General features: G+C 38.5%; 1 protein-coding gene across 1 annotated transcript in view; it reads right to left on the bottom strand.

Annotated features, from left to right (window-relative positions):
- The window catches only part of DAW1 (dynein assembly factor with WD repeats 1), a 39,190-nt gene extending 28,088 nt beyond the window's left edge, over window positions 1-11,102 (bottom strand). Inside the window, exons 1-2 of the mRNA XM_033112390.1 lie at window positions 10,971-11,102; window positions 1,000-1,072 (exon numbers count right to left, since the gene is read on the bottom strand). Of these exons, the coding sequence (XP_032968281.1) occupies window positions 1,000-1,072; window positions 10,971-11,052 (155 nt within the window). The 5' untranslated portion in view covers window positions 11,053-11,102. The remainder of the gene's footprint in view (window positions 1-999; window positions 1,073-10,970) is intronic.
- Between the last annotated feature and the right edge of the window lie 247 nt (window positions 11,103-11,349).

The raw sequence follows: 11,349 nt of genomic DNA on the forward strand, positions 1-11,349 counted from the left end.
TGACAGTCTCTGTTCCCCTCTCCACTAATCACGACAAAGTAAAAGGACAGTAACAAAGGAAAATCACTTATTTCATTGGGGTAAAACTCTAAAACACAAATTTTTGTTCTACTTTTTTCAATTTTCTCCCATTCAGAATACCTTCACTTTATCTGAATGCGAGCTCCCACAGGTATAGTCACTAATCTGATTCTGTCTCTTGAAGCGGAGTTTTGCATAAGATTTCCTAAAAGGAAAGATTCTGTGCTATATCCTCTCACAAGGGGATTTCCTCTGGGTGAAAAACAAGTTTCAGAGATAAAGGTTTGTCCCTCCCAACTCTGCCCCATGGCAATTAGTGAGGAAGATCGAATGTGCTCAGCTCTATGAGATATTTATCTTCTAAGAAAATAACAGGCTCAGTAATATTCTTAAAATGTAACAACCAGTACTCCTCAAAAATGGCAAAGTTATCAAAAACAAGGAAAGTCTGAGAAACTCTCACAGCCACGAGGAGCCCAAGGAGACCTGACAACTAAATGTAATATGGTTCACTGGATGGGATCTTAGAAGAGAAAAAGATGAGGGAAAAAAAAGAAAACTAAATCAAAGAAGGTCTTTAGTTAATAATAATGTATCGATACTGATTCACTAATTACGACAAATGTACAATACTAATCTAAGTTGTTAACACTAGGGGATTCCGAGTATGGGGTACCAGGAACTCTGCCTTCACAATTTTTCTAAAATTATTCTAAACTAAAAGCCTTTTGGGGAAAAGAAGTCTACTTAGGAAGAAGAAAAGGGCAGATGATCCTTCTTCCACCTCCTCTTCATTCAGCAAAGACACTCAAGTGGAATTCACTGAAACAAACAGGACATAATACACCACAGAACATTTTTTTAAAGCAAAACATTGTCTGAGTTTATGCAGCTCATCCACACATCACCTGATGTCACAGTTTTCCAATTAAAAAAAAATGGATATGAAATACATTTGACATTCTATAACTAGCTTACCTGGGACTGAGATCAAGCAAATCTAAGGATTTGGTCTTCAATTCTCCACTCTTTTCATATTCCAACATAATTCCTGTAAAAATAAACAAACATGTTATAAAACATTTATGATGACAATCTATGTCAAAAGTTAACCTACTTTGGGCCGGCCTGGTGGCTCTGGCGGTTAGAGCTCCATGCTCCTAACTTTGAAGGCTGCCGGTTCAATTCCCACATGGGCCAGTGGGCTCTCAACCAAGAGGTTGTCAGTTCAATTCCTCGATAAAAAAAAAAAAAAATTCTAAGGAAAAATTAAATTATTAAAAAAAAGAACCTACGTTGACATAATTGTTTTCATTTTTAGTTTTCAATTTTTTAAATTTTTCAACATAAGATCTATGTAATGATATCTAAATCTAAAACAAGATTATATAACTCACTTTTCCTTGGTCCTTCCTTTAAATATAACTAAATACCCTTGAAATTACTCAACAGGCAATGCTAAATTAATTGAGAGTTATGAAGACGAATATGGACTGGCTAGAGGCCTCAGGAATGACAACGTGGTGAGTTCTCTAGGTTTTCTTTTTATTTCTCACATATCCCTAAACTAGGGACCAGAGGGACTTGCAGCCTGGAACCACCAAAAGGCATAAACAACAAAAAAACAAACAACAAAAGCAAAACTTACCTTCTATGGCCAAAAGACCAGGAGAAGGGAAGTAAAACAAAGAACTAATGGGGAGCCCTAAACCCTGCTCCACAGCTGGGGCCCCTGCAGGCAGTCCAACCCACCAGTGAAAGCCCTGGGCTATTCTATTTCTCACTGCAAACCTGTGTCTGCCTGGAGGAGACAAAGCAACAAAGCTCCAGACCTTCTCAACATGTGCTCTTTGCTGGCGCCCCAAGGGGCCATCTAGTCCATCTACAGCAACATCAGGGAAGTCCTAGGACTTCCCAGACCCCACTCCACAACCAGACCCTTGGTGGGCAGTCTCATCCACCTGAAAAAGGGTAGTAATAAAGTCCTAGGATGTCCCAGATGCTACTCTATATCTACGCACCACAGCAGTGTCTCTCTGCCTTTCAACCAGAGGCACAACAAAGCCCAGGGTCTTTGCCCATACCCCCAGAAGTTCACCCAGTGAGAGCAGGCATATTGGGAGGTACCTTCTGCCCTGCAGGCGGTACCAACAGGGATCAAACAGGAGCCTTAGCAGCACTGGGAAACTAAACTGCCATTGGAACTAAGCCCACAAAAGTAAGCCCGCAGAACCTATATGCTAAGTCTAAACACGATGACGGTCTGCCAAAATAGATTTAGTTAGGATCAAGTGTCTTCTAATATAATAACAAAAATGTCCAGGATACAATAAATAGGAAAAGACACTTAACCAATCCCAGTGCCTAGGATAAAATAAAAAACTCACCCATCATACCAAGAACCAGAGAAAATCAACAAACCAAAGAGAATCAACAAACACTGATATGGAGGCAAGTCAGATGCTGGATTTATCCGACCAAGATTTTAAAGGAGATGTCATAAAAATACTTCAGTAATCATTTATAAATACACTTGAAACAAATAAAAAAATTTTAAAGTCTCCTTAAATTTCTTTAAAAATTTTAAAGCAAATATATAGAAGTTATTAGAAAGAATCAAATGGGAATTACAGAACTGAAAAGTTATATAACCAAAATGAAAAACTTGCTGAATAAGGACAATAATAGAGTAGAGATGACAAAGGATAGAATCAATGAAATTGAAGACAGGTCAATCGAATACATTTAATCTGAACAACAGAGAAATAATAGACTGAAAGAAAAAAAAAACTGAACAAATCCTGTTAGCCATGTTATTACACTACCTCTATGGCTATGGACTAGTAGATCTCAAAACATTTGGCCTTAGGAAAACCTTACACTCTAAATTATTGAAGTCACCAAATAATTTTTGTTTTTGCAATATTTTCCATATTAAAATTGAAAATGTGTTTAATTAATTATTAAGTTGTTTTTAAATAACAATAATAAACTCATAGCACATTAACGTAACTAACATATTTTATAGTAATAACTATATCACCCCCAAAAAATAAGAAGAGTAGCACTGTTTTACACTTTTGCAAATCTCTTTAATATCTGGCTTAATTAAAGAGCTGGATTCTCATCTCCGCTTCTGCATTCAAGCTGTCGTTGTACATTGTTTGGATGAAGCATAAGAGAAAAATCGGGCCATATGCAGATATGTAGTTGGAAATGCAGGAATATTTTAATTACCTTTTCAGATAATCAAGGTTAATCTCCTTTGAAATTATATTAAAACTTAACAAGAGGTGGTTTCATAAAGATCGGTTGCAATATAGAATTTGAAATCACATCAACTAGGTCTTCAAACGCTGTTACATTAAAACCATTGGTCTAACTCGCACTTTCAAAGGATATTTTATCCATGTGTGAATTACAACATCATACACTGGACATTTGAAAAATATTAGTTTACTGAGTTATGCACACCTTCTAAATGTGTGCATTGACATATTTCTAAATGAAATATGTCAATATTTCATCATACAATATCCCAAAAGTCACATTTGTTAATGTCACTACCAATATCTAGCATCAGAAAACTCTCTTACTGTTGTTAAGCCGTCAAGCTCGTGGTGATAGGCACAAGTTTTCTGAAATTCTAATATTTGCTTGAAAGCTCAAATTTTTTCACTGGCAAAAACAAAAAAAAACAAATAAACAAAAAAACTAAAACCATGGAAAGTCTTGCTTGAAAGTTTCAGACTCACTTATTTTCAAGAAAATGTCTGCCAAATATCTAAGTCGGAACACCATGTTTTTTTCTCAGTCAGTCTTTCAAGTGAAAATGGTGTTCCATGAAAAACAATAGCTAGTTCATCTCTGCACCCAAACAAATGCACAGGTGTTTTCCTCAAGACAACTGTCATACATCACAGGGCAGCAGAAGTGCTCTATGAGCGCCTTCTGTCTCGTTACCCAGAAGACATGTACCTTACGTCAGTGTATCAACACATTAATGTTTTACTGCTTCATCAAGGACATTCTTAAGTGAAACTGAGGGTTTTATTTCCTACTGCAAGTATGTGTGTGTCAGTGAGGAATACAATGAATGACCACTACTATAGTCTGTGGCACTGCCTTCATTTGTAGTACGGTGCCAGCAGCTTCACCTTCTACTGTTTTTGCGCCACTAGTATAAATGTCAATACAGTGAAAAAAGCAAATAATACATCTTATTGTTGTTATGAAAAGAGATTTGATCTTGAGGCCCCACTGAATGGGTTCAAGGACCTCCAGGAGTTCTCCTACAATTTGAGAATCACTGGTAAAGATCATAATTTGATATAAAAGATGTCAAATTAATCTATGGTGTTAAAGTAATTATAATGACTTTATTTTTTGGCATTTGAAATATTACCAAATACCATAAACTATAAAACAATAAAGTGTGATTCTGATACAAAATTAGATAAATATAATAGAATCATCTATGTATGGGAATTTTAAAACAAGATAAGGTAATACTTCAAATTAATGGAGAAAGGATGGATTATTCAATAAATAATGATGCAATAATCAGCTGAAATTAATAAAGCTATATTTCTACCACACAATGTACAAAAATATATTCTATTACACAGCCATAAAGAAGAAAGAAATCTTACCATTTGCAACAACATGGATGGACCTAGAGAACATTATGTTAAGTGAAATAAGTCAGACAGAGAAAGATAAGTACCATATGATCTCACTTATATGCGGAATCTAAAGAAAAGAATAAGTGAATGAACTAATCAGAAACAGTTTTGGAGACAAAGAGGAAAAACTGAGGGTTGCTAGATGGGCGGGGGGGTGGGGATAAGGGGGAAGGTGAGGGGATTAGAAAACAATCAGTAACCACAAGATGGCCACGGGGTTTGAAAATTAATCTGGGGAACGTAATTTAGTGGTTACCAGAGGGTAAGGGGGTTGGGGGGTGGGAGATGAGGGTGAGGGGGATCAAATATATGGTGATGGAAGGAGAACTGACTCTGGGTGATGAACACACAATGGGATTTATAGATGATGTGATACAGAATTGCACACCTGAAATCTATGTAATTTTACTAACAATTGTCACTCCAATAAATAAAATATATATATATATATATTCTACGTTGATTAGAAATTTTAATATTAAAAATAGAATATAAAATGGCCTACATAAGAGAACATATTTATATCTTAGTATCTATAATTGGCATTTTAAGCATGATGTGAAACTCAACAGCTAAAAAAGAAAAATTTGACAGATTTGTCTGAAATAAATTTTAAACTTCTGCACAGTAAGAGATACTACAGAGTTTAACACAAATGATAATCAGGAAAATAATGTCAACTATAAATACAAAGCTTAAAGAACTTAATGTAAAAACTCTAAAATGATTTTAATAAAGAAAATGGACAAAAGGCACGAACAGTCAATTTACAAAGACAGTGATCAATAAACAGACCAAAATAAAATGTCCCTAACTTCATTAAGAAATACAAAATAAAAGATAAAAATTTTGTCTATCAGATTATCAAAGATTACAGAGGCTGGTAATACTCAACATTAGCAAAACTGAAGAAACAGGCATTCTCACTTACTATTGGCAGACATGGTAGGTGGCTCCTTTCAAGGGGCCATCACACCTTCAGGGGGTTAAGGGTGAACTTAGATGTAATTTTATTTATTTTTCAAAATTTGGTTATAAGTAAATTATTACTTTTATCATAAAAAATAAGAACATGAATAAAAATGAATAAAATGATAGGGATCAAAATTATTAGAATATAAACTCTTGAAGACCAACATCCCCATAAAATTGTTTGAAAACTCAAGATACAGTACCTTGAAACATACAAAGTTTCTATCAAGTTAAGACATCAATGTCATCAAGGACTGTTTGTTTCATGTTCTGTAATTTTAATTTTTTTGCAGTATGTATAAGGATACTCAATATGTACTATTTATTATTGAGGAAAGTAGGTGTTCAATAAATAGTTGAGTAAATAAATAATATAAACAATGAGTAAGTAATATAATCATAAGCTGTAGCTCAGGGAAAGGTTGGAAAGAATTAGCCCTTGACAATCCACACAACATAATATCCAAAGAATATGCGTTTTAAAACTAGAGCAAACAAATTCAGAAAATTCTGCTTTTATATTTACAACTGTCTTGTTTGTAATAAAACGAAAAATGTTAAAAGTCTTTAGGTTGACTACTAAAAATTAGTTGGGTTACTATACAAACAGATCTATAAAATAAAGTGCAAAATCTGAAACATGTACCTTGACTTTTTCATTGACAAACATCAAGGTAGTGTGCTCACCTTCCCATGACCACTGAGCTCCAAAATGAGCAAGACGCTGCTTTGCGTCTTGCAGTCAAGAATACGAACAAAAAATGGACAAAGATGTTTCCAGAATACATGTTGTTCTTTAGTAATTGTTTCCACGATATCTTTTTTCCCCAATTTCTTTATTATTTATTTTTCTTATTGAATTTATTGGGGTGATATTGGTTAGCAAAAATATATAGGTTTCAAATGTACAATTCTATAATACATCATCTATATGTCACATTGTGTGTTCACCACCCAGAGTCAGTTCTCTTTCCATCATCATATATTAGACCCCCTTTTATCCTCTTTTAGCACCCCCCCACCCCCCTTACCCTCTGGTAACACAAAACTGTTGTCTGTGTCTATGAGTTTTTGTTTGTTTGTCTTGTTCGTGTGTTGCTTTCAGTTTTATATCCCATAGTATCTTAATACTCTTGATCTTCTCCTAGGTGTGCATTATTATGCGATAGATATAATGCCCAAAACACTTATGTAAGAAGCTGCTACCCCCAAAATTCTGCAATGTACTGAAAGGCTAAGCTCCAAAAGATATGTGCATTCCTTATCCAGGTCATATTTGGTCAACAGAAACCATTAAAGTGCTCAGAATATTAATCAGTTTAATTAATGTTTATTTAATTCCTTCTCCTGGCCAAAAAATTAGGGTCTTGCGCACAATAGATAAAAAATAAAGACTGTCATAACTGAGTCAGTTGGAAAGCATATATTCAGCACCTACTCTTCACAAAGCAAAGAGCTTATGAATTAATGAATGTGACCAAGATAAAAAGGAAATGCCCCATGTCTGATAAACCATGTTACTGCTATGTACCTCCTGTCACCAGGAATTTAGGTAGGGACAGGGATCACTCAGTGGGTGCCAACAAGGCCATGCTCCTGACCTACACATTATACAAAAGAAAGTGGGAGGACTGAAATGAGAGGATTAGGAGGTGAAACAAAATTGCTCTATAAACAGAAGGGATAAAGGTCTCATGGGAATGACTCAGTGGTGAGTGATTTTGCCTCTTTGATAATGTTATTGAAACACCCACCTGCAATTTAGTAGTATCTCCCAAACTTGCATATAATGTATGGTTCTCCAAGGATTGGAATTTGGAAATTAAATGTCTAACATGCCAAGTGATTGACCTCATCAGAAGATCATCAAGGCAATAGTTGCAAGCATGTGTCTAAAGCATTTCTTGAACCTAAGATTGCAGTTAGAACGCGGGACTTTTAGAGCTGCAGCAGACCTTGGATATGACCTATCCAACCCATTCACATTTCGGGCAGAGTTCGTGGCATTCTACTTCACAAACATCATCTCATTAAACTCATTCATTTATTAACCAAATGTGCAAGTGCCTTTTTATGCACTACGCTCTATTCTAGGTGCTAGAGATATGGTAGTAGACAAAATGGACAAAGTCCCTGCCCTCAGAAGCTTTTATTCTAGCTAGGGAGACAAAGCTACATAAGCAAAATGACGGTATGTTGAATTGAGATAACGCTAAGAAAGACAAAGCAGGGAAGAGGCTACGAAATATCTTGAGAAGAAGTTGGAAATTCTAGAAAGGGAGGTTTCACTTTACTAACTTTACTTACTTTGGAGGAAAGAGCTAAAAAAGAAAAAGGTGAGAGTGCTAGCAAAGCAGATGTCCAGGGACAGATGATTCCAGGCAAAAAAAAAAAAAAAAAAAAGCAACCACAGAGACCCTGAGTGGGGGCACGACCAGCCCACCCAGGGAACACCAAGAAGAGTAGAGTTGCTGGAATGGGAAGCACGATGAAGTCAGAGAGACAAAATGGGGAGAGGATCCTGTAGGGTCGCAGAGGTTATGTCCTCAGAGATCATGTCCTTTTCCTTTAAGTAAAATGAAAAGTCATTGGAGAGCTTGAGCTGAAGAGTGACGCGATCAGATTTAGGTTCTACCAGAGTCACCCGCTGCTGTGAAAGCAAACTGCAGTGGAGCAAGGGCAGAACATCTAGAAATAAAGCAAATGGCAACCATGGTTGTGGAGAGAAGTTGTGGAATTCTGTCCAGTCATGTATCGGATGATATTTCAGTAAACAACACACCATATATACATACGATGGCAGTCCCGTAAGATTACAATGGAGCTGAACAATTCCTACCGCCTAGTGATGTCATAGCTGTTGTAACATTGTAGTGCAACACATCACTCACGTGTTTGTAGTGATGCTTGTGCAAACGTATTGGCTGCCAGTCATATGAAAGTGTAGCACATACAATTATGTACAGTACCTAATACTTGATAATAAATGAGTATATTATTGGCTTATGTATTTAGTATACATTGAATCATTATTTTAGAGTGTACTCTTTCTATGTGTGTGTGTGTGTGTGTGTGTGTGTGTGTGTGTGTAAAAGTTTGCTGTAAAACAGTATGCCACATCACTAAGATGCTGTACAGGTTTGTAGCCTAGGAACGATAGTCTTACCATACAGCCTAGGTGTGCAGTAGGCTAAACCATCTAGGTTTGTGTAAGTGCAGTCTATGGTGTTCGTACAAGGACAAAATCGCCTAACAACGTATTTCTCAGAACGTATCCCTATCGTTAAGCGGAGCATAACTGCATACATATTTTGGAGATGTGCTGACAGGGTTTCTTACTGGACCAAATGTAGCGTGTGCAAGAGAGAAGAAAAGGATGAGTCCAAGGCTTTAGCACGAGGCAAAGTGGAGGAACAGAGCTGCCATTGACTCAGATGAGGGAGACCAGAGGAGGCCACTGTGAGGTGCACACTGGACATCCGAATGAGGAATCAGGCAGGCAGTTAGGTACTCAGGACTTCTCAGGATGGTGTTTAAGCCCTGAGAACGGATGAGAACGCCCAGCAAATAAGTATAGATTGAGAAGTCCAATGGCGGAGCTCTGGGACCCTCCAACATTAAGAGCAGAAAAAATAGAAGCCAACAAATCAACCGAGAAGGAGTGACAATGAGACAGGACAAAAAACAGAGTGTGTGCCTGAAATCTAGGTAATTTTACTAACAATTGTCACCCCAATAAATTAAAAAAAAAAAAAAAAAAAAACAGAGTGTGTGTCCTCAAAGCCAAAAGAGGGCAGAATGACCAAATGGGTCAAACGCTGCTGTCAGTTCAAGAAAGGCAAGGACTGAGTGTGGCCCGGGGGGGTGAGCCATGTTGGAAGTCACTGGGGATCTTGAAAGTAGCAGTTTCAGTGGAGCCATGAGGGTGAAAACATGAGGAGTAGGTTCAAGACAGAAAAGAAAAACCGGAAACAACTTTCTTTCGAGGAGGTTTATTCTAAAGGAAAAGAGATAAATAGAAGAGTAGCTGCACAGGGTCAGCAATCCTGTGAGATGGGTGCTGTTATCACCATCTGACTGACATCTCAACAGATCAAAACAGATTGCCCAAGTTACTAAATTTGTATATGGTGAAAGTAGTTATTATCATCCCAGGGCTCATGTTCTCAACATAAACTCCACAGCAAAGGAATGAAAGCAAGACATCCATCACTGTATTTATGGGAACCAGCCTGGGCCCACGTCCAAACACAGCCAAAGTAAAGTTGTGGAACGCTTAAAGAGAAAAAGCCATTAATCTTAATTTAAAATTTCCTAAGTATCACCTCTCATATCTAGAATGTTTTTATTTTAATTAGAATTCCAAGGGACAGAAAATGAGTGTGTTTCCTACAAACGTTGACTTAACATTGGAGAAAGTTGCTGCTCTCAGGTCCACTCTTGCAAGAAGGCCCCAACTTTTCATTGGGCAAGTAAATTTGGTCATCATCTGCTTTGTGGCAAGCTTTTCAGACTTTTTATTTTATATTTTTCTTATTTTTAAAAGTGAGTTCTGAATTAGAAGCCAAGGGTTCTGCTTCTATTTCTGTCCCTAACAAACTTGGTGACCAACAGACTTCAAATATTCTCTAAAGGTGACCGTGTCTTCACCTGTGAAACGAGAGAACTAAGCAAGTTTATCCTACTCAAACTATAGCATTCTGGAGGCTTGTTTCATGTTCCTTAATTCAGCGAAATCACGGACTGTCACCTTCCTTAAAGCTCCATGGCACAGAGGGCAAAGCACCTACACAATTGGCCGTTAATAAACATGCTGACGGATAATACAGTCTGGAAAACAATCACTAACGTCATATGCTTGGTCAAGCATGCATTTCTCTTTTCATACTCAACAGATGTTGACCTGATAACTTTGGTACATTTTTTTTAAAAAAAGTAATATGGCCTTTGTCAGTGTCTTCCCTTCCGAAAACCAAGATCCCAGGACATCACCAATCACCCCCTCTCCCTCCTCATCTGCCACATTTCTAACTAAACAGAAAGCATTACAACTGGGCAATTGAAAAGTTTAGAGACTTCCTAAAAGAGTCATTTTAAAAGTTTTGAGGAACAGAGTCCAGCAACTGAAAGAGTAAGGAGCCCATGTTGGGAAGCGACCTGCTTCTGGTCCCACAGGGCTCACCCCCTGGGGACCCCGCTGCTCTCTCAGGTCCTCGCACCCTCTTCCACCCCAAACCCGACCAGTGCCAGAGTCCAGGTTCCCACTCGAGGCGGAGGGTACCTGGCCCGTACCTGGCGGGTAATAACGGAGCAGGAGGCTCTTGAGCTTCATTTTCTCGCCCCGGGACATTCCGCGGACCCGCTGCGTAGCCATGGAAACGGTCAAACAAGAGCGGGACGGCGCGGCGCATGCGCGGACGCCTCTGCGGGCTCCCGGGGCGCAGAGCTCCCCGTCGGGGCTCAGGGGGCGTTGCATGCGGCGCGGGCCGCCGCGGGCAGAGCAGGAGTCCCCGGTCCCGCAAGACAGGGGCGGGGAGCGCGACCTGTCCCCACCGTCGCCTGCATCTGCCTCGGGGCCGGACGCGAGCTCCAGGTCTTGGCGCTGGGACAGCACATGGGCCCAGGCTGCCGCCCCCCCGCCCCGAGTCTTCACCCCTTGGTGTCTGAAGTG

The sequence above is a fragment of the Rhinolophus ferrumequinum genome, chromosome 8, assembly GCF_004115265.2.
Source record: "Rhinolophus ferrumequinum isolate MPI-CBG mRhiFer1 chromosome 8, mRhiFer1_v1.p, whole genome shotgun sequence".
NCBI lineage: Eukaryota > Metazoa > Chordata > Mammalia > Chiroptera > Rhinolophidae > Rhinolophus > Rhinolophus ferrumequinum.